The following is a 25,020-nucleotide window of genomic DNA, read 5'->3' on the forward strand; positions in this document are numbered from 1 at the left end:
TTTTATATAATTTTAAATAATAATCAATTATAATTTACAAAAAGAGTTTATATTTTGCGAATGTATTAATTCTCTATCCTTGGATTCGTAACTTTTTATATATATTATACATTTATGTTTTGTGTAAATATATGAAAATTTATGTATGGATGTGTGTATTATTTATAGGTTATCATTTGATTGATAACATAATCTATTAAGCTTTAAATTCTTGTTAATTTCGATATGTAAATTATTTTTGAAATTATTATTGTAAACATTATGTTGAATAAATAATAATTTTTAAATACGAGCATTTATTTCTGTTTAAAAATTAAAAAATTTACCTAATAATTTTTTAAATAAATAATTCTTAGAAAATAAATTCAAAAATCAAAATCAATTAATTATTACATTATTATTACATAAGTATTATTATATATATTCGAATTTTATTTTACAATTCAATTTATATAATTTTTTTAATTTCCAAATTATGTATTCTATTTTGATATTATATTTTTAGATTTTTATGGGATTGTTTAAACGAAATGTAACGTATATAATAAAATCGATTATATTGATTGATCTCAAATAGTGCATAATGTAAAAAATTAAAAAATATTTTAATAGAATATGTTATAATAAATTGCAATTTCTAGAATTCTGGCAATGTAACTGAAATTATTTAAAAATATTATTTTTATATAAAAATAAAGTTGTAAAAGTAAATTTTTTATTTAAGATAAATTTTTTTATTTTTTTAATTTTTATTTATATATATTTTTATTTTATTAGAGTAATGTAATATAATGTTATGTATGTAATATATAATAATGCATTTTGATAATCGGATATTTGTATTCATCTTTGTATTATATAAGAATAAATAAAAATCTTTATATTATGTAAAGATAATATTTTGTGGATAAAATATACATATCGTTTATTAATTATAATTTAATAATAATAATAAAATAAAAATATTTTGTCTTATATTTTATTTAAAAATTTAATTATTACTGCTTCAAATATTTTAATCTATGCTAAATCGATAATGGAACTTTGAAGTCTTAAAATATGTATAAAAATGTATTAATTATTAAATTTATTTATTGCTGTACAATTTCATACAATATATAATTTATATATATATATATATACACAAGTTTGGATAATATAATTTAGTAATTAATAATCTTTATTTTATGATCATTTTCTTAATAATATCAAATATTATTTTATATAGAAAAAGTTTTGATTTTGTTGGTTTAAAGGAAAATAGTAAATTTAGTATCTCTTTCTATTTTAATATTATTTATTATCAGAAATTACAATTACATTATAATTTAGTAATATATAGCAATATATGTTGTCAATATATAAAAACTTCATGTTTTAATGAGCTTTTTAATGCATACTTAAGGATTATTTGAATTGATATATTATACTTAAATATAAGTAAATATATATTTACATTTGTTACAATATTTTTATTATACACTTTTTATTATTATATATTTACTTATATTTCAATTATTTATCAAGTTTATGTAATTGTCATTTAAAATTATTTGTTTTTTAAATTTTCTGTTTTCATAAATTTTTTTTTCGTCTTTAGTCATTAGTCTTTTTACAATTCTTTTCTAATAATTAGCAAATTTAATACTGAAAAATTTAATATTGAATATACATGATAAAACAGATACAAATGACTATAATAAAATATAACAAATCTTATTCCAGGTGTTTAACAAATTTCAAGCAGAAAATAGTATATTTGATGTATTATCTATATCATTTTCATCTTTATTACATTGTTGTTTTGTAAAAGTTCCGGTAACAGAATTCATTGAAGCACATGAATGACTATTTGTAGATCCAAATGTCTTTTTATAAAAACAAAATTCACAGAATCCGTTTCTACCATAAATTGGCAAATTTATCATTCCATTAGAAATGGCAAAATTCCTGGAAATATAATATTTCTAATATATTTATTTATATTAATTATATATATATTTTTTTATACTGTTTATATAATCTATCTTTTTATCACACTTAATATCTAATCTTAATCATTTTTCTTATATTTTTATATTTCTTATATTTGAAATAGAAAGTTTTTTTTTCTAATAATAGAATAATTTTCATAATAATAGATTGAAGTATAGCAAATCAGGCTATCTTAAAATCGAATAAATATTATAATTAAAAAAAATATCAAAGATTTATTATATTTATAATATTAGAATGAAAGCATTGAAATGCAAATTAATCGTTTTGAGAAACTATTCAGTAATAAAATGGCAGAATATTACTAAAAACTACATTTCGTTAATAAAATCAAATGAATGTTTCATTGTTTTTAGATATTATATCAGTTCTTGAAATATCTTTTACAAATTAATATCGTGTGATATAATTCGTTTAAAATTAAAAAGATATATTAATTTTGTAAGAATAATTAAAAAATTATATTTATAAGATGCTACATTTTTGTCGCATAAAATATAAAATGATAGAAAAGAAGGAAATATAAAATATATTATTTTTTTTAATATATCTAAATTTAAAAAAAATGAAATTGTGTAAATATTTATTTTAGTTTATGATTTAATATAATATAATAATACAATAATAAAATAAAAATATTTTGTCTTATATTTTATTTAAAAATTTAATTATTACTGCTTCAAATATTTTAATTTATGCTAAATCGATAATGGAACTTTGAAGTCTTAAAATAAAATTAAATTAAATAAGTTAAATAATAATTTGATAGTGCATGTTAAATTACCGATAATATTGATCAAGTTGTGCCTTCTCTATTCTTTTGTCTTTGGCGCGCCGATTTTGAAACCAAATTTTAATCTGGGTTTCTGTAAGGTGTAAAGATGTGGCAAGTTCAAATCTTCGTCCTCTAGAAATATATTCTCCTCTACGATATTCAACTTCCAATCTTAATGTTTGTTCACCACTGAAAGTTGTTCTTTGCCTTCGTGGTCTTCCTTCTTTTCTTCTTTTGCGAGCTACTATTCAATGTAAACAAGATAACATTAATAATATTTTGAAGTATATTTATATTACAATTTTATGCTCAGAATAAAAATTTTGATTTTTCAATTGCAAATTATAATAAATAACATAATATTCATATTTTAATATTAAAATAATTTTTATTTTGAAACTTTAAATTCGAAATCTTATGTTTTATTGATGAATTAAAATTCTAGATGAAACAATAAAAAAATTTACAAACATATTTTACAATCATTCATGTATAGTTACAAAAGTGTTTATATATTTTAAAAAGACTATTAGAAAGACTATTATATATTAAATTAAAATATAATAAAAATTTAATATTATTATCTTATCGTATCTTATAGTATCTTATTATTAGATGTTTTATATATCAAGAAATATAATAAATATGTTATTATGATTATACAATATATGATATTGTTTATTTCAATAAAAATGATAAAATAATTAAGTACTTATATTTTTGTGACACTTTTTAAAGTATTTCTATAATTTATTTTTTAAGAATATGGTTAAAATTTCGATTTTTTCCTTTTACTCTAATATTCGTATCTTCTTTTATCAATTTATTTAAATTTCATTATTTATTTATTTCTTTATTTATAGATTCCTTATAAAATAATCTTTTCATAAAATATTTCTTAATACAAATATAAAAAATAAGATTAAAGCTTTTAAAATCTTACTTTATATTTCAGTATTTTCACAGATTATTGTATCTTCATTTAAATTTTCCCTTTTTGTTTTTATTTATTTTTTTATTTTTTTATTTTTTATTTTTTATTTTTTGTTTTTCATTTAACACGATCGTGATTCGGGACTGCCTTGCCGTGACAACGGCTTAAGGGGCAGGCGAGTAACACTGGGTTTGCAGAAATATAGCAAGGTATATTTCACATTGAAATGCGGCCAACTGCGTCCAGTAATCTCATCACAACATCGGTACGAGGTAGCGAAGCGGAATAAATCCATTCAAACGTGTGCGTATACCTGTATTGTGTTATATTGTACATGTTGCTGTAATAACACTTATCAGTGAAAAGCTTCAGAAACTGAATAAAATGTTTAAATATGTATACCTATATATATTAGCGACAAATTATATCGATTTTAAGAAACGTATGAAAATTGAAAGAGAAAATATTTTTGTTTATTATTGTCAAATTTTCAATAATAATAATAGATAGCAATAAATTTTGACATATAGTGTATAATGTGTATTTAATCAAATTGTGAAGTCAGTAAAATTGTGTAGTTTATCATTTAATTTCAGTCTGAGAAAGTCAAATCAAGTTTTAAAATTTATTTCGTTTTTTATTTTTAAAAGATGTTAAATTTTAAAAAATCATACGTTTCATTCTTTCGAAAATCTTTAATTTTTAGATTTCTTAATTTTCACTCTTTATTATATTTTTTTGATATGATATTTTAAAATTTAAATATCTTCTATTTCATATTTATAGTTGTAGCAATAAATATAATAATAATAATAATAATTAATTATGTCTTTTAAACAAAAAGACATAATTAATTAAGTTTTAAGAAATTTGTATTTAATACAATATAGATAACGAATGTATTGTAGTGTACAAATATATCCGTAAAATAATCTATTTTCTTAAAGAGTATAATATATATATGTATATATATATATATATATATATATATAGTATATAGTATAGTATAGTATATATATAGTATATAAACCGTAAAATCTAAATATTATTTTTATACAAAAATTATTGGAAAATAAAATAAAATTATTTCATTTGGATGCTTGTTTTAACAAAATTAAATTTAAAAAATATGTCGAATATATATATATATATCTTTAATTAAAAATGAATAAATTAAATTATTTTATATGTAAATAATAAGTTCAAAATGCAAAATAAAATTGTTTATTTTAATTGAAGTATTTAATGCGCAAATAATTTAGGTATAGCGGATACTAAAAGAACCCCTAAACCATATTTATCTGGTGATAGATCATTCGATATCTTATCAAAAAATCTTATACTAGATTTTACGCTCTATCTCGATTGAAAGGATAGTTAGGATAATTTGGATTATCCGTCTTTGCTTTATTTTCTGTTTGTCATGTAATGATAATCTGAAGAAATTTTAACGTATTATTTATAAATTCAATTATGTATGTCAGAAAATATTTTAAGATTTTTTCATCGAAAAAGTGGTAAATAACGCAAAAATAATTTTAAATTTTTATATTATTTATGGATATCCAAATTTTTTAAACATTAGGAATTTTGAGTGTTATTCTTAATTTTTTATATTCTTCGAGGACAATAGAAGAAATTTATCAATTTAAGAATCTTCAAATATATTTTTTTAAATATTTTGTAAAATTTTCCTTTCGTTTGAATAGAATATATGCCAAGACATAATGCAGTAAATTTATACAAACGATTAGGGTATGTATAGCTACATATTGAACAATGTCCAGTAACGCATAGGTATATACATTGATATTGATCCGCAATTCTCTGATTTGAATGTTGCAAATGTTATAAATTTCTATATTTTACATTGTATATACATAGATATTTATTTTATTTAAAGATTAATGAATTATGTTTTTTATACTTGTATATATATATGCATAATATTTATTAAATGTAATAAAAATTAAATGGTAATTAATAATGATATTTAATATGAATATTTTTATAATCGTTCGATTGATTACAGTTTCTTCTTCATATATTTTAGATTTCGTTAAATTTTATATTTATATCGGTTTACATCTATTTTTCGTTTCCACTTACGGAATTGAAAGTTGATATAAATATTGAACTTTAGGTAATTAATATAAGCAAATAATCCTTTTAAAGACATCCTCATTCGGAAAGTGTATCACGATATTTTGAAAAGCAATATTAAATTCATAATTATATTGTTTAAATTAGTAATTGTGTATAAAATATGATTTGTCATAATCAATAAAAGGTGTCCTGTAATTAATCAATATTTTCAATTTAATTTATATACACATAATAATATTTTTAAGAATAATTTAGATTTTGATGTTTTTAGATTTATTTTTATTTGATCAAATGATTATAATATGAAAAATAGAAAAAAGATTATTAAGTTTTATTTATAATTAATTAAAACAACATGTAAATACAAAATTTAGCTGTTTATAGCTTTTTATAATAACATTCTCTAATTCGAATATCGTGAACAAGAAAATGAATTCCATATATTAAAAAATTTTATATATTAAAACCACAAAAACTTCTTTATATTTAAATATTTAAGATACTTATATATATTAATCATAAAATTAGATTTAAATAATCTGTTTTTTTTATGTTTTTAAAATAAAAATTTTATTTTTGTCAAAAGAGAATAAATTCTATACACGGAAAAATAAATCGAATATAGAAAATAAAATTTTATTGGTGTACCTTTTTTTTTAATAAATGTATATAATTAATGTATATAATTATTGATTTATTGCAATAATTAGAATTTAAAAAAAAATAGTTTTAAATGTTATGAATTATTATAAAAATGTCACATCAAAATATCAAATTAAATATTCACAATTTAGAAACTTATTTATAAGATTTTACCTGTACGAGTAAGATTTCATGTACGAGTAATAACATATTCTGTACCAATGATTCAAAAATAAATTTCAAGTCATGGAATGTATTATTATATCTTTTATATGAAAAGAAATTTAAATAATTTAGATTATTATGTATTTATACAATATACTTAATATTAATTGATTAGTTTAAAGTAATTACATTTAAGGTATTTTGAATGTTAAACAGCAATTAAGACTCCAATATATGATATTTATTCTAAATATGATATTAATTAAAAGAGAAAGTAATACTTACAGAAAGCCGAAAATCCTTGCAAATGATGTTCCGAAGTTGGAAAATATGGTAAATTATGAAAATGTGGTGGAAGCGCAGACGGATATGTAACTTGAGATAAGAATACAGGATGATTGGCTGGTCTAGATTGATGGAGTTCGTGAAATAATGGCAATCTTAAATTAAAAAAATTCGAGTTCTTTTCTTTCTCGTTCATTAAAGTATTTGTTTCATTGGTATTCTGTTTTCCGCCCCGTTCTGAAGACTTTTCTTTTATACCTGTTACCTGAACATGAGATTATTACATTAAAACAATGAATTTTCATTTTGTGTTTTTAAATATAAAAAAATTTTTATTCATTTAATAAAATAATTTTAAAATAATGAATAATTTTTTGAATTTAATAATTCTATCGTTATAAATTTTATTTGTATATTAAATGATATTATTTGAATAATAATATAATTCAAAGAAAAATATTGGTCTTTTATAGTAGGAATTTCTATTTCTACCATTTTTTTTTATCTAAATGATCTAAATATATTTTCTTTTGCATTTTGATTATTTGATTATAAGATAAAGTTATGAGGAACTTTATTATATTTGGAATTTGTTATATTTTATTTTCTATTATCAATCAAACATTTAAAAATAAATTATTTCTGAAATAGGATAAATAATTTTCTAATTTATTTATTTATTTATTTTTTATATTATTTTCATTTCAAAAATGCCCAATTATAAAAAAAACTATAAAATGTATGCATATTAACAATGAAATTTCGTAGAATTTTATTTTAACGCAAATGATTTTCGTATATATAATGTATGGAAACTTTTGAAAATGATTGTATATTATAAAATAAATTGATAATTTGTTTTATAATTGTTATTAAATAATACAATCCATATATTTCGAAATTAGTATGAATAATTGGAAATAATTTCACATACATATTTAAATAGAAAAAAAGAAAATTATTAAAAATATTAATCAATAGTACCGACTATAAATTTGATACTTTTTACGAATTAGAAGACCAACATCAACAATAATGACAAGTAAGAAACAAGAAAAGCTACTTCTTACTTGTATAACTTCATCGTTCGAAGAATTGCACGAATTATCCGCATCTAACGTATTTCTGTTGTAAAGAAGAATATTCGAGGAAAGTTCAAAACTTGATTTCGGTTCAGTCCTGTTCTCATCATTTTTCTCGGTACCATCAACTTTTTTCGCTTCAAGATGTCCATAAATTCGGGCAAAAAATTGTCGTGGAGATGATGGTCCTTCTGCTTTCGTCGACATTTAGCTTCGATCAAATTCTACCGTTATGGATACCTCTTCGAGGATAAAACAAAAAAGTATATCCAAATTATAAAAAAAAAAAAGTTTGGAAACAAGTCGTATTAAACGATTATCATCTTTATTCTCTGCATTGAGTTTTTCGTTTTATTCTCATATCTCATCAACTCGATCGACCTTGTTAAATTTGCCATTTTGCACGAAACTCTTTCGTCTTTATCGAAAATCAAAATTTGCAAAAAATTAACCAAAAATTTTAATCCTGCTCACTTTGAATCTCCCTATCCTAGGCGTGGCAAACAAATTTGTCAAATTCACGTAATTACACATCTATTTTCGACGTTACGCCTTAGAATCAAACTTTACGCGTTTAAAGATAATGGAATAATTATGCGAAAACTTATGAAAGTACACGTTTGCGCGCACGCGCAAGTGTATGTACATATATGTACATAAGTACAGATATCATTCACGTGAACGAGTAAAGTTAGTTAGGACGATATTGCCGGAACACTTGGAACGACACTTGCGTGTAAAATACCTCAAAGTAGACCACTGAATGACTCGGTACGAGGTTGCACACGTATCTGAGTCAGTTTGCCTCCAACGTCCATTCTCTCGCTTCATGGTTAGTATGAAAATAGAGAGAAGGGATGCTCGGGGTGCTCTCTCGTATCTCCCTACCCCTATCAATGTTCCCCACTATGCGTGGATGTACCACCCCCATCCCTTCGGTTTCAGATAATTTCGCTGTCATCGTTGTAACGCCCCTTTGCGAAAGAGCACCTGCAGACGTTTGTGGCCAGTGGATGAGAAACATTTCAAACAGACTTTATTATTTACGATTGCACCGTGAAATTCAGATACGCATTAACGAGCATGAATGAGTTAAACAGTTTTAGATTGAAGCCACTAATATCTTAAATTCCTTCTAATATTGATGTTTTCATTATTAATATACATATATAAATCTATTAGATTATTTGTTTTTTGTATTGTATAGATTTTGCTGTATTTTTCTCGCCATTTCATTTTTTATCATATTTATATGTATTTAAATATTCTATTATTTATAAAATTTCTTTTAGAATATCATTTAAAGAACTGATTTTTTTCTTTACATGGAAAATCATCTGATTATTCGACTTCATGTATAATTGTAAAGAAATATTATGAATAATCACTTGCAACTTGTTAATTTTTTGATATCATTAATATAATTAAGAAAACGTATATGTTATTGAAAAGCTAAGAAAAAATATTGCTATATAAATATTTATCGTTTCTTGTAATTTCTTGTAAATAATCTTTTTATTTTTTAAAAAATTATGCATTTGTATTAATTTTTTATCTTCATACATTTGTTAGAGATAAAATAGAAACAGAAATCTATAATTTAAAAAGTTTAATATATAAAGTAAATTAAATTAAAAGTAAATATTAAAATTGTACGTATGTGTGATTTTACCGTAATAAATTTTTGGTAAATAATCATTTTCATTAGACATGAATGATTCTGAAAAGTATGAAATATTAATCTCGCAATATCTCGTACATTCACGGCTAACCGCACATTGAACAATCTATGCAGGAATTCTTTTCTCATTCATCAATCGAAGATTTCAACCCCTAGGGGGAGATTTACGGATTCTTATCACGTATCATTGGTTCAATTTTTGTTATTATCCTTTCTTTAAATTACGTATCACTGGTTTCATCAATTTTTATATTATTCTTTCCATGTAAGAAAAAAAATTTAGAGATTTAGAATAATTTTATGAAGATATTTGTATTATAAATAATATTATGATATACTTTTTATTTTATTTTTAAATAACATTAACAATATAAAAGCAATATAAAAATTTTAATCGATATTTATCATAAAAATAAAATTGTTATTTAATTGATTGATTAATTATAATAAAAAAACGATAATCATTCAATCAATATAATAAAATAAGAATTTTAATTAAATTTATTATATTTACTATATTGTTATAAATATCTTTTTATAAAACTGAACTTAAAATTAAATATATTATTTTTTAAAATTAATTATATTATTTTTATTTAATTATAAAATAATTATTTAAATGTTTTTAAATATATATTTTATGTAATTTATAATAGAAATTGTTATTATAACTAGGTAATTATAACAATTATAAAATTATAATTAATATTATTGAAGCAAATTTCAAATTATATATTTTACTTTATATATTTCAAAATGGATAATATTTAAACTTTTTCAAGAATATTCAAATTGACGAATTAAAAATATAATTTTAAATTCTATAGTTTTTAAAATAAAGATTAACTTACTATTATAATATTCTGTTCCTATTTACTATTTTTATTTAAAATTTATTTAAAATATAGATATAATATCATATAACAAGTAAAATTATGAAATTAATAATATAATAATAAAATAGGTAATATAAATAATAATATAATGCATAAATAAAAATATAGAAATATATTTTAGTTTTATTATTTCGATGTGGATTGTTTTATTTGAATGTAATTAATTAATTCTAAAATAATACTATATATAAATATATTTATTTCAATAATTATATATAATTATTAAATAAAACGTCGTATTTGCAATAATCATAATGTTGACAATAGAAATCAGGCAAAGGAAATTAGAGATAGCTCGATGTGAAACTGGATATGCGCATGCGCGTCTTCAACGAATTCTCGTTGGTTCTTCTATAATTACATTGATTTCCATCTCGTCTCCGATTGGCTCGAAATCGGACTACCATTATACCACTCCACTAGCGAGTTATTCTGATAGGTAATTCTCACGCATCTAAAACAATCCAGATTATCGTCGCAATACAGACAAGGTCGTTATTCATTGTGAATCTGGCTAACATTGTCTAACAATGGCGTTTTCTTTCTCGCCTTGATTTCAAACATCATTTGAAATATTTCTATCGAACTTTTGAACATCTAATGAAATACATTGATAAAGCTATTAAAATTGAAGTTACTGTGTCTTATTTAATAAAACAATCTTGAATATCATATCTGATATCTTCTGTACTGTTTTTATATTATATCTTCTTGAATAATGTGTTTTTCTTTATTTTTTCTGAAATAATTTTATTATCTTTTAAAAAACCTTTTCTTTCTTTTTTTAAAAGAAGATACATTTGTATAAATGATCATGATTGATTACAGTATAAATGATTTTTAAATATCATATCATATAAAAGAAACAAATTCTAATTAATATCTAGAACTAATGGATAACTATAATTATAAAACGATCAAATCAAAGGAATTATATTATATATACAAGTTTTATTTATTCTTATTATTATTTTATTTTTTTTTTATTATATATAATAAGCTATTATTCGTATCGCATTATTTATTGCAATAATACTTATACTTCGTTATATTTTTTATTTTGTATATATATTGTAAATAAATAAAATTTTTCAATGATTTTTTTTATAAATCATTACATTAATAAATGAATTAAAATGAATTAAATTTTTCTTAGAATACAAATTCAATAGGTGATATGATAGGTGATAGATGATATTATTAAAAAAATTATTAAAATTTAAATATATTTTAAAATATATTTAAAAATTATTAAAATTTTTAAGTTCATTTTTTGTATTTATCATCTATAAAAATTGAAAATTAAACAAATGGTATAAATTTGTTTTAAATTTTATATATGTATATTTTGAATTTATAAATATCCAAATAAATTAAAATAAGTATAAATAAATAAAGCCAAAAATTTTCAGACACTATTTCTTATAAATATATATTAAGATATAAAATTTATATGCTAAAATATATAATAGATATCTTTTATTATATATAGTTATTATATATTGATAAACAAGTTCACGAAATAATTTTAAATGAATCTTTAAATAGATAATTTTATTTAATTTATTTTGTAGAAATTTTTTTTAAATAAAAAGATATTTAACAGATACTATATCACAAGCAATTTGTATTATGTTTTAGTATATATATTTATATATATGTAAATTCATTAAAAAAATAATATCTTGAATTGATATTTTAATAAGACATTGAATATAATTATTAATATCATAATGAATCATAAAATGCAAAAAAAAATATTATTCAATCCATAATATTAATAAAAAATGTCTTAAAAATAGTAATAATGCGAAATAATTTAAATAAATTGATTTTTTAAAAATAAAAAATAGAAAGTAAATTCAAAGATTATATATTTAGTGATTAAAAATTTTTAAAAAACAGCAATTATATATTGGTTTAAATATATACATATTTTACATATATTGTATAATAATTGTATAATAACAATACGATAATGTGAGATATTTTTGAAAAATCGATTTTAAACATTAAGACAATAAAAACATTTCATTTAGAAATAAATGTAACGTACATATACATATAACTTATTTATATTAGTGTTATATTATTCACATGATATGAAATCTTAAGTAGCCTTATTACACTTTATTTTATTTAATATTTTAAAAATAAAGCAATATATATAAATAGCTATTTTTTTCACATATAAATACATGTATAACAATAAAGAATACATATTATATATAATAATTTGTGAAAATGTTTGAATTCATTCAAAATTAAATTCAGCCAATTCATAGCCAATTCATTCAAATACGTAAGTACTTACAATATTACGATGTTTGAGATATCAATGCAATAAAATGCGCAGAAAATGTTTATAATTTATATAATCAAATTATTGTATAGATTGGTACCAATTGATCTTAAAAACTGTGCTGAATTTCCCATGTTTTCAAAAGATAAAAAATAAGCTAATAAAAAATAATATGTAGGAATTATATAATACTATATATTCAAAGCTAACCATGATGATCCAACAATGATAGGTTAGAAATTATCTTTAATTTTTTAAATTTGATTTAAAATGTTTGTACTATTATTTTATTTTTTATTTTTGTAATTTTAAAAAAAAACAATGTTAAAAAATTTATAATATAAATTTTATATTTCATAATAAAAGTTTGAATCACAAATACACTATTATGAAAAATTTTTACAGCGAGTCCCTTTGGCGCAGAGGATAGCGCGTTGGACTTCTAATCCAAAGGTCGTGGGTTCGATCCCCACAAGGGATGATGTGTAATAATAACGTAAATTTTTTTTACAATTTTAATTTGTCTGATACTTTTACAATTTTTGTTTACTGATAAGATATTTATTTATTTATATATATATATTTATATTTTCTTTTATTATTTTCTCTTAAATAAAATTTCTTGTTTTTATCCTTTACATATGCATATAATTATAATAAATGTAAAGCTAATAATGAATTTCGTGTTTTTATATATTTTAAAATATGAAAGATTTATTCGATAATAATATAATATATAATAACAATATGTATAAATTATGTTACATAATTAATATGGAATAGATTGCTTAATTACTATTTTTATGTAATTAAGATTTTTATGTTCTTGTTTCTAGTTTTAGTATTTTGGTTGAAGCTTTTCAAATTTTGTGATTATAGTCACAAAATAGATTTCAAAATAAATATCTATCATTCAAGATTCTGTTTATATGTATAGACAACAATCATATATTATTAATTACGCATGTTTAATGAATATTTATTGAATATATTTATTGTGATCAAGATTTATAATTTATATTATATATTATATTATACGTTTGTAATTATGATTCATTTATGTAACTTATTTTTTTTATTTATGATTAAAGAATAAATTTAAATTTAAATTTCAGCAAATATTGTATTTAAAAAGAGAAGAAATTATAAACATTATATAAAGGATTATAAAAATTCTAAAGATTTCATCTTTGTTATATTTTTGTAATTCAATGTAATTTAATTTTCATTCCAATTATTATGTTGTAAGATACGAAATAAAAGAGAAAATCTTTTTTTTTTAAGAGATTCTGTAATTTATATTTTCACATATCGATTCAAAAAATCAGAATGTTTGATATGTTTAATTTAAAAAAGAGGAATTATATTCAATTCAATTATAAAATCAATAAATTTTAAAAATAATTTCTAATACCAATATTAAATATTAATTTGTAAGACTTTTTAATAAAATATATAAATTTTATTATATTTAAATATATAAATAATAAATAAAATATATAAATTATTATATTTAAATATAATATTATCAAAGCTATATATATTGTAATATAATATTATATTATAATTGTAAATGTTAATATTTATATCATAAAGACAAATATTGGCGATATAAATTTTGAAAAATTGAATAAATACAAACAAAGAGAGCGAATAATGAGAGAAAGTTAGAAATAAATTAAAAATTGAGGAATCAGCGCCATCTCTCGAATGTCAGATGAAATGAATAGTAGACAAGGAAAGCAAATATAATATGAAAAGAATACAGATAGAATAAGAATTGACTATCAGCACCATCTTTTGAGTGTCAAAGATCATTAGTGCAAACTAAATCACACAGATGTCACGTTCATTTTATTTCTTGTCTTTGTTTTTATATAGTAAATCGCAAAGGGTGAGAAGAAATATTGTTTTTTTTCAAAGTTGGTATTTCAGAACGATGATGAGATATGAAATCCCATAAAATTTTATGTCTATTTTGTACTTCATATGTCATTATTCAACTGTTATATCGATAATGGGATAAATAGCTATCTATAACTTTCCGATATATATCATAAATGATCTTGATTATGATCTTGACTATGAAAATATTATATCTTTCAATATTCTATCAATAATTTATTAAATTAATTAATTCTTTATAACAAATTTATAATAAAATTTATTAATAAAATTTATGATTTATTAAATTTATTTTAAAAATAACTTTTATTAAAATTAATCTATATCTATAAATATTTTTATTTTATTAAATCGATTTTCTAAATATAGGATAAAAATTAGTAAAGTTAAATTAAATAGAACGCGATTATTAAATGATTAAATGGTTGAAAATTTGAAAATTATATAATTTTATATAATTTTGAATATATTAATATCTAATATTTATTGAAAATATAATATAATCCATTCTGGAAAAAATTACATAAGACAAATACTTATTTTGTATTTGAGATTTTTAGTCAATATTTTAAATAATTAATCGAAGTTAAAAAATGCAATTATTTGATTCAACTATACAACATGTTTATTTAAATAATGCATTTTTTCAAATATATGTGTCATTTTTTCAAATATAATATAATCAATAAATTTTCAATATTGATTTGAAGATTGAATGAAATGAATCTATATATGAAGAACATATCACTATATTTTATCATTTATTTTTTCATATCATCTTCTTTCATCTTTATGTACCATTAGTTTGATGATATGACCATATAAAAAAATATCATAAAAAATATCATAAAAAAATTGTTAACTAAAATTAATCAACTAAATTACTTTTTAATAATGAAAATTATCATAACCTTTTTAAAATAATAATAATACGATATGATTAATTATAATATGATTTTTGTCATATTGTCGATATATCAAGATAAACTAAAATAAATGCAAATAAAAATATGCAATAAATCCTTCTCACGCTTAAAATAAGGTTATGATAACAATATCGTGTAAGCAGTATACAGCATGTATAAAATTTAATTTATTATTTCGTATCATTAATCAATCTTTTTCTCCATATACATTGTGATGACAAGTAAATATCTAAAGGTGTATTAAACTTTAAGGGTTATTGAAGATAGTCTTCCATAATTCCAGGCATATTTATCAAAGAATACCAAGGAGATAGTTCTTTTTAGTAAGGCTCGTCTTTGCATATGCGTAAGTAAATATTAGCGGAGGATGATGAGGGTCTCTGACCATTTTCTCTTTCTTTCTTCTGTCTCTTTTCACAGTGATCATTCTCACGTTGACCACCCTCGTTCATCCATTCCAGCTTCGCGACGTCATTCTGGGACCCTGTCTTTAACTGCGCTTTGGTCACTCCCTCAGACCCCATCAAAAACCTCTCTCTGATATTACCTTCATTCAAACAGATATCCACGACTAAATCCCTCCTTATCCAAGGGGTAAAAGTCTTCGGCACGCTCGCCAATTCGGCTTCAGTTCGTTTTCCAACTGAATCATTTGGAGTATATCTTTGTATTTATACTTTACACGAATAATATGATGAAATTACGTTCTATTCTTATTTGTAATACAGTAGTTTATAGTAGTTTGTTATTAAATAAATTTTCTTTTTGACGAATTATATCTTTTTTTTTTTTTTTACGAAAATATCGTAAAAAGATATGTTTTTGTCGTAAATAAGACAAAATTTGATTCTAAAAGTTTAGATTCTAAAAATTCTAAAATCCTAAAGAAAAGTTTTTCATTTGAAGTCTTGTTTGCAAGAAAATTAAATTTTAAATTTTAAAAAATCATAGAATAAAAAAATCTATTCAATTTTCAATATATTTAATCATTACATTATTTTATTACTTTATTTAATTCTTAAATTAAATTATGTATATTAAAGTTTATTAAAAATTCATCTTATTTTTCTTATGTCTAATAATTTAATAGAATCCATAATATTCATTTTATTGTCATTTTGGTAGAATTATAAAGACGTTTTTTAATGTGAACTTTTATCTACTACATGATTAAATGGATCAATTAAAAGTATCATTTATATTCAGAAAAAAAATCAGTAAAAACCATATAACAATGCATGTATATATTTTTGACGTCACAAAAAATTATTTCAGTTTAATTTACATGTTTTATCCTATTTACTATTCATCAGACTTTGCTTATTTTGATTTTTGCTTATACATTGCAAAATCGAATGGAAAATCCAAAAACGCCCAAATAAATAAATTTTATTATTATTATATATCTTATTATATTTGCCTATTTTTAAACATTAAATTAATTATAATTAACGATGATTTTTCAATTTTTGAGTTCCAAAATCAGATTTTAAAAATTCATTTTATAAAATTTCAAAGTCCATTTTTTATATTTACTTAATACTCTTGTACAATCACACAATCCAATACTATTGCGATGCGTTATATTCGAGAAAAATTGATTATACTTACGCATATTGAAAAAAATTATTTCAATTAAAAATTGTATTGACCCAGTTTAAAAGACAAGTCGCCAGAAACGCGTGTACCAAAGGGGGCGAATCAACTGATCCCTGTGTTGTTCGTGACGCTATGTTGCCTCGCTCGTGCTCTTGTGGTGTTAATTTTGGACTGTGCTCGATCACACATCCTCGTCAAAGGAGAAGATTGGGATCAACGATAGAGCTTTGCATGCCGACCTACTGCCGCTGCACAGTTTGCAGCGTGTCGTGTATCTCCGAAACCTGTTCGTTAATCGACGTGATCACGCCGTGCCGCGATGTAAACTCGTACAATTAGTTGAACTCCTCGAGATAAGGCGCAACTGGCGAATTCGTGCGAACCGTGGCTCCCTCTTTGATTTTTCTAATCAGATCTCGAACGATTTCGAACGGTCTGGAAGAATTTTACAACGATTTTGTTATCGTCTGCCCGATGAACGCACAAAGTGATGCAACCATGAATGATTTTAGTGTTTGAATATATACCAAAATGAGATAATTAATATTTTTTATAAGAATTTCTTTTTTATAAGAATGTTTCCCTTGAATTTAATAATAAAAATTGATAGTTTTATTTTTTAAATGTTATTAATTTTTATATCGATCTCGTTGGTTCTAAGCAGAAATGATGTAAATATTTTTATAAAAAGCAAAAGTAAAAATAGTTACATAATTTTACATAGTTTTTGGTATAAATAATGTTATGATATATAATAGAAAAATAAAAAAGAAATTAATAGAAACATAATATTATACAATAGAATTTTGGTGATTTTTAATTTTTTGCAAAAATTATTTTTATTATTTTTTTTTATATGTCGTCCTTGTATGTATAGTATATATGGAATAATAATGAGATACATAGTGTTGAGAATATATTTGAGACAATTATAGAATGACACTAACGAAATATAAAATATTGGGAATTGTTCTTGAAAGACTTCATCTTGGTATAATTAATTAATTAATTAGTCTTTAATGTATGACTCTTTATTTGAATTATCAATTAAAATTAAATAAATTGTTATTATTAATTTTATATGATATTCATATGGATTGATTAATTTAATAATTTATTATTTAATATCTCAATATACTAAACTATTTAAATTATATATTTTATTTAAATATGACTTTTTACGTTATTTACATATTATAGTAAATATTTACATATTATATAATTATTTTGAAAGTATCATTAGATATTAGGAAAAATTGAAGAAAAACTCTTTGTCGTAGAATAAAAATTTTAACAAAATTATAATATTTTTAAAAATAATATAACCATGGAAAAATCAATATTATTATATTGATTGATTATAATAAATATCTTTAACGAGCTTTTATATAAGAATAATAATAGATGGAAAAGTTTTTTCCCATTTACGCTGATAATAATTACTTTGATGACTTAAAAGAAGATAAAAATAGAAAGCTGTTAAAATATGCGAAAAAAATATAAAAATAAAAGAAAAAAATAATAGTATAAGTTAAAACAAAATGATCACTTGGGCATAAAATTTCTGACGATATAAGAATGAAAAAATACTTTTTGCAAGTATGTTTGCTTTTAAAATTTCACTCTTTTTAATTTTCCTCCTACGAATTTTCATCTTAAGTCTTACAATGCCCATTGTACAATCTTATGATAACAATAAATAATGGACGTACAAAGCGATGCTCATATTGTGCCCTATTCTAAATTTCGTTCTAAATACTTACAGTCGTCTAATTCTCTGTATTTGTATGCAAATAAAGAGAAATATATAATTTAACTTGCATAACTTTTTTTTTAATGTAAACAAAAATGTAATAAATTAAATAAATTTGATATGATATAAAAATTTTCTTTTTAAAGTATAATACATATTAAGATTTATACTTATGTAAAATATTGAATAAATTTCCAATTTATTTTAAATTAAATCAATCTTTATCTTAAAATATATTTAATATATAAAATAGTGACAAAAAATATTTGTATATGTTTTATTTTCTAATGAAGCGTTTCTTTATCATATTATATTTTTATTTTTATGATATAACTGTATATGAATAATTATGTGAAAATTTTAATAATAGATTGCAGATATTTATACAAAAAAGAGATATAAAATATCCAAAATAATACATATATTTACGATATTTAAGAAATTAAACAAATCTTTATTTAAACTATATTTCACTCGTATAAAAATTTCTTATCAAGTTTCGAATTGGTCGTTTACATTTCACTTTAATATTATCCTAAAAGTAATCACCTAAATACGAAATATCAAAATTCAAACAATTCATATCTTTCATCACAAATATTCAACATTAATATAAGAATGCCTAGCATGGCTAAAGAAGAAGAAATAGAAAAAAAAAAGATTCGTGAATGAATGATAAAAAGAAAGGAATGATATCAGTGCAATGGAAAGCGGTGCACATCATCTCACTCGGCACGAGATCACCTAGTCGTTGGTATCAGTGTTTCAAGCGCGTCCACGTGTCGTGTCGTCATCGGAATCGAGTGGGCTCATTGTTAATTCACACACCTAACCGTCACCCAGGTTCTCCGCCCGATTATGAAGAAAACTAGGTGAATTGATAACAAACGCGGCGTACGAACGATTCATCCCTCTCGCGCGGCCCTCGAACGCCGCTTGTGCGCATGCGCAGCCTTGGAACCAGGCTGCACACCACCGCGACGCCATGCGGCGCTCACTTGAATTCTCGCCGCGTGTCCGTCGAATTCTCCCCCATTCGTGGCAGAGTTTGAAAACGCGACGGAGCCGGAAGTCGCGCGCTTCCGTGCCAATCCTTCCCTTCAAGCTCGAGATCGAGCAATGTCTTTCTAGATAAAAACAAACAACAGATACGTCGGATCATTTTACATAATTATTATTCGACGTATATTCCTTATACAGCTCGATCGTATCCTGATTATTCCCTCGAGTAATGTGGTGCGCGGGTGAAGAGGAAAGACAAGTGGATAATAATTAGCGGATTTCGAAGGAGTATGTGGATGCAATTTCGTTATTCGATCGGTTGATCACCGTAGCTGGTAATGCCGTTTCACTGGGAGGATTTATTGCGAGGTTGATTACGAGTGAAAGGATAGAAAGTCGAGGAGAGATTGAGGGGAATATATGAAATCTGTTGACGATAAGGAGAAGTATTCGGAGTAGTGGTGAAATATTATTTATTGAGGATTATTGGTTATATTGTTAAGGAAGATTGTTCAGGGATTTGGTAATTAGTTAGAAGGAATTGTCAGTGAATATTAATAAATGTGAACGGTTTGGTTCAATTTAAATTTATGTTATGATTGCGTTGTTAATCAGTTGGGAAAATATACTAGATTTAGATGATATTTGTGCAATTGTTCGTTTATCGTTAAGACTTTAATTTTTACGAATTAAGAAACGTTTCATTGGATTTCGGTCGCATCGGATTCATTGGAATGATATTATCCGTGGATTGTTAAGTTGCAACGTGACAACTCAATACCGATCCAGAACTTGGGAAGATGAAACTAAGAACTCAGGCAGGCATGACGAAGTGGAACACCGAGAATTGAAGTTTTGGGGATTTATGTGGCCTACTTTGGCGCAGTCCTCCAGTCGAAGGATATACAAGGTGAGTTACCCATTACTTGTTGCCTTTATGTGTTTCCTATATTTCCTTTCCTAGTTAAATTATCTATCATTTTTTCATTTTTCCAATATTTGAAATTCCATGCATTTATTTTTATCATTTTTTAAATGAAGTTAGAAATTCAAGAACAATCTAATTTATATATTAATATTCTAAAAAAAAAAAAACACGAAGAAAGCAATGAAACTTCAGATTTTTCAAAAGTAAAGCATAATTATGTATATCTTTAATGATCTCTTTATATAAAATCTTAAATTCGAAAAATTATATTAGAATTTGATGCACTGTGATATTTTGCTTAATATGGTTTAAGAAACTGAATTTTGGGAAATTAATAAAAGTTGAAATTTCTTATTAAAATAAGAAATTTTGAATTATATAATGTTTAATTAATTTGAATTAATATTTTTACAAAGCTATTTTCTATTATAGAGTTGAATAACGACATTATTTATAGTATAGCATTTTGCAAAAAATTTATCTTTCAAACAAAAATAATAACTTTTAATATTCCATTAATATAATTTATTTGTAAAAATATTGAAAACTTGGTTACATCTTTTATTTTTTCAATATTAGATTCGAATTAATATATTGTTTCATGTTTTTCGCGCATGTAACCTCTTTTTCTTTTCTTGAAACAACGAATACATTGTGAAACATATACATAGTTTCGCTTTTATCTTTATGCGTGCGTGAAGTTGGCGATCGATTATCGAAAAAATTATATATTCCAACGATCATGCTTTGTTGAACAAAATGTAAATTCATTGGCGGTCTCGTGAAAAGCAACGGGGTTGACACAGAAATTCTTTCACACGAAATGGAACGAAGATATGTGAAAATTCATTCAAATTCAAAAATCGGATGGATCGGATCCCACGATTTTCATACTCGATAAAAAAAAACTATAATTCTCAGTGGTGCCAACCTTAAACGGGATTCAGAAGCGTTTATTCCACTCAACTGAGCGATACTCGATCTATGATTGACGTGGATGAGAAAGGAACATTATTGTACAAATAAATTCCACGTTAGATTTAACTCTGATGCGTATATAAATATCCTTAGTTTATTTTAGTTTATCATGATAGAGTTTAGTTTATATTTTATATTAATATATAAGAATAGTTATTTCTATTAGTAGATGATTTTTCTATAATTTTTCTATAAAAATATCAACATCAAATATCAATTTCATTCAAGTTAATTTTAAAGTTTTACACTATCAATCGAAAATTTTTAAATCTTTTATTTTACTGTTGTACCGAATCTTCTTATAATTTTATTATTTTATATTAATAAATAATAATTTCTTTCGTTTCAATTTGTGACTTAAATGTTTCCTTAAGTAAAAAAATTCTAAAGTAATTTTTTTTCTGCATTTATAAGTCATTGCCAATATATTTTGGAATAATATTTAATAATCATCTCTTAATTATAAATAAACATTCATCATCTTTTAGTTTGTGAGAAATTTATCATTTGCATTAATCCAAACATTTATAAATTAAAAATTAAAAAATAGATAAGATATATATCAAAATATAATAATAAAGTTAAGAATAAATGATAAAATATATATATACGTAGATGCAATGATCAAAATAAATATTTAATTTTAATTTTGAAAACAAAATTAATCATTAAATTTGATTTTAAGAATCGATATATTCAGTTTAATACAAGCTTTCACTTTTCAATTGGAAACCTATGTAACATTGTTGAAATAAAATTCCATATCAAAAGTGAATTTTATTACCGTATTAAGCTCACCTATTTTGCATGAGAATTGAAGGATTAGTTGATAGTAAACGTGAAAGGATTCTAGTTCGTGCGTTCCATGTTAGACTTCTAAAGGACAATCGATAAATATCGATTAGTTAATTCTTTGTGAAGAATAGAGAGACGTGTATTTGTATTATCCTGTCATGGTCAAAGAGCGATGTAGGCCAAAATGCATATTGTTAAGTTAATGAAATTAAAAATTATTATTACAATGCTTTGTTACGTGTAATGGAACAACGTAAACTGTAGAAATATGTATAAATGTTTTTTCTTTGTACACATTTCTTTGTACATTTTATCACATTGTATATTAAAAATTAGTCAAAAACGAGTTAAAATTAAATTTCATACTTTGTACGCTTTTCTGTTCGTATACTTTTCTGCACTATCTTTACGTTGTAATATAAAATCTTTTATAATTCTGATAATTTATATTATTTTCCAAATTTAAATTGTGTAATGGAAAACTTCACAATATACGGTATTTTGTTATATAAAAATAAAAAATTTTGTACTCTGAAACATAAAATTTAAAATATTCACACATTGTTCTATTGAAAAATTGAATAATTAATTGCTAGTAATTTAAAAAGATTATTTGAAGATGTAATATATGAAAATAAATAACAGTTTCTTTAAAAATTCATGACTCCTACCAAGCGTAAAGTGATTACACTAGCTATGAAAATAAACGAAAGGGAAAGGGATACAGATTAAAAAATGCTTTTATAATAACTAATATATTCAATGAACTGCATGAGTAAATAATCGAAAATAATTTAATTACACAATGATGCAATGATGTGCTCATAAAATTATTAACAACCAAACACTATTGATATAAAACAAGATATTTAGATTTTCGTTATTTAAACAGTTCACGTATTGAAATTGAAAATAATAATCCAATAAATTTAAATTATCTCTTCAAAAATTTTTTTTTCAAGTTGATGTAAAATTTAAATTAAATAAAATTAAAATAAAAAAAAATAAAAAAATCAATCCAAATTTGATTTAAATTTAGAAAGATTACAATTCTTAAATTTTTATTTTAATCCTATGAGTCTTAACAAATTATGATATTATATAATCTGAATTTTATCGACAGATTCAATTAAATCCATTTAACGCACATGCAGAAAAAATTCTCGATAAATAATTATGGCCACTGTAATATACGAAGAACGACGAATCACATTTTTCGAAAGGGCTGATAAAGAGCACGACAACCTAGCTAGCACACGCCATCCTTCTTGAATTTATGTTTAACTTAATACGGGAAAAGCGTCACGAACATCTTGAGTAACAAGAAATAGAAGCGAATTTTCACTCTTAGGACGATATAACATTTCTGCGTGTTTTTACAAATCTTTTTTTTTTACTTACATGCAGATTTTAAAATAATTATCCCTGCATGCAACTTTTTTGTTTAAGGAAATGAAACATATGTATACGTATTCCATATTGTTTAAGATATTAATTATGAAATGTATAATAATTATCGTGTTATAGCTACTAAGTTAATATGGAACTTGTGTTAAGTATTATTTAATATTTTATTACTTGATACACTTACGCAACATAGTTATTAAATAATAAATATATATTTCTTTCACACGAATCAAGTTTTAAATTTTTCAAATTTGTTGAAAATAATTAAAATAGATAATTGAATTGAAATGGAAGATAAATTTTCGAATGTGGCAAATACTTGTATGATATGATATATTTATTATGTGAATTAGAACGTAATTATCAAGATATAATTTTCTATTAACAAATTATTTCCCATTTTATATTTTCATGTCACAATATTTTAATCTTATTCGTAATTATTATATTGTTGGTTTTGTATTTAAACTGATATATTAGAAATCATATAATAAAATAGATAAAAAAATTTGTTATATTTTTACAATAATTAATTTTATTGATTCGTTCACATATTCTAATATATTCTAATATATAATATATGCATAAATAAATAAGGTGGATTCGATAAATTTGTCCATGATTTAATTAGAATATTAATTATTAATATTTTTAATTTAAAAAATTACATAATTGTTTACATAATGTTGGCGAGAATATTACGTGTTAGAAATATTTTATAATTAAACGAATTATTAAATATATTATTATCAAGAAAAACAGTTTAAATCAGATAAAAAGGATAATCAACACGATAAGTCACGTTTATGTATTATTTCTCTGATTTTATTCCTATTGAATATTGAAGTGAATATGGTCGGTCAA

General features: G+C 22.2%; 2 protein-coding genes, 2 long non-coding RNA genes and 1 other non-coding gene across 5 annotated transcripts in view; 2 read left to right on the top strand and 3 right to left on the bottom strand.

Moving 5' to 3' along the window:
* Window positions 1-1,415: 1,415 nt before the first annotated feature.
* On the bottom strand, window positions 1,416-8,962 carry LOC107995975 (homeobox protein rough-like). Its single transcript, XM_017053801.3, has 4 exons — window positions 7,973-8,962; window positions 6,903-7,167; window positions 2,780-3,014; window positions 1,416-1,950 (listed from the first exon to the last, which is right to left on the bottom strand). The coding sequence occupies exons 1-4, from the start codon at window positions 8,189-8,191 to the stop codon at window positions 1,740-1,742; spliced, it is 930 nt and encodes a 309-aa protein (XP_016909290.1). The 5' UTR covers window positions 8,192-8,962; the 3' UTR covers window positions 1,416-1,739.
* A 1,702-nt stretch (window positions 8,963-10,664) lies between these two features.
* LOC133666712 (uncharacterized) lies at window positions 10,665-13,089 on the bottom strand. Its single transcript, XR_009831216.1, has 2 exons — window positions 12,876-13,089; window positions 10,665-11,015 (listed from the first exon to the last, which is right to left on the bottom strand). It is a non-coding gene; the product is annotated as an uncharacterized LOC133666712 (long non-coding RNA).
* Window positions 13,090-13,271: 182 nt separating this feature from the next.
* Trnar-ucu (transfer RNA arginine (anticodon UCU)) lies at window positions 13,272-13,344 on the top strand. Its single transcript has one exon. It is a non-coding gene; the product is annotated as a tRNA-Arg (tRNA).
* A 2,498-nt stretch (window positions 13,345-15,842) lies between these two features.
* LOC133666733 (uncharacterized) lies at window positions 15,843-19,901 on the bottom strand. Its single transcript, XR_009831266.1, has 2 exons — window positions 19,791-19,901; window positions 15,843-17,728 (listed from the first exon to the last, which is right to left on the bottom strand). It is a non-coding gene; the product is annotated as an uncharacterized LOC133666733 (long non-coding RNA).
* A 146-nt stretch (window positions 19,902-20,047) lies between these two features.
* Window positions 20,048-25,020, top strand: part of LOC107996409 (muscarinic acetylcholine receptor gar-2) — a 59,395-nt gene continuing 54,422 nt past the window's right edge. Inside the window, exon 1 of the mRNA XM_017054440.3 lies at window positions 20,048-20,958. The gene's annotated coding sequence lies outside the window, so the exon portion shown is untranslated. The remainder of the gene's footprint in view (window positions 20,959-25,020) is intronic.

Source organism: Apis cerana, linkage group LG9, assembly GCF_029169275.1.
Source record: "Apis cerana isolate GH-2021 linkage group LG9, AcerK_1.0, whole genome shotgun sequence".
NCBI classification, from domain to species: Eukaryota; Metazoa; Arthropoda; class Insecta; order Hymenoptera; family Apidae; genus Apis; species Apis cerana.

What these genes read in the sequence shown, in the direction of transcription:
- LOC107995975 (XM_017053801.3), bottom strand. Translation starts at nt 8,191, where the DNA reads ATGTCGACGAAAGCAGAAGGACCATCATCTCCACGACAATTTTTTGCC. An exon ending in CGAACGATGAAGTTATACAA is followed by an intron (nt 7,168 to 7,972) that starts GTAAGAAGTAGC and finishes TCTCATGTTCAG; the next exon opens with GTAACAGGTATAAAAGAAAA. An exon ending in CAACTTGATCAATATTATCG is followed by an intron (nt 1,951 to 2,779) that starts GTAATTTAACAT and finishes TTATATTTCCAG; the next exon opens with GAATTTTGCCATTTCTAATG.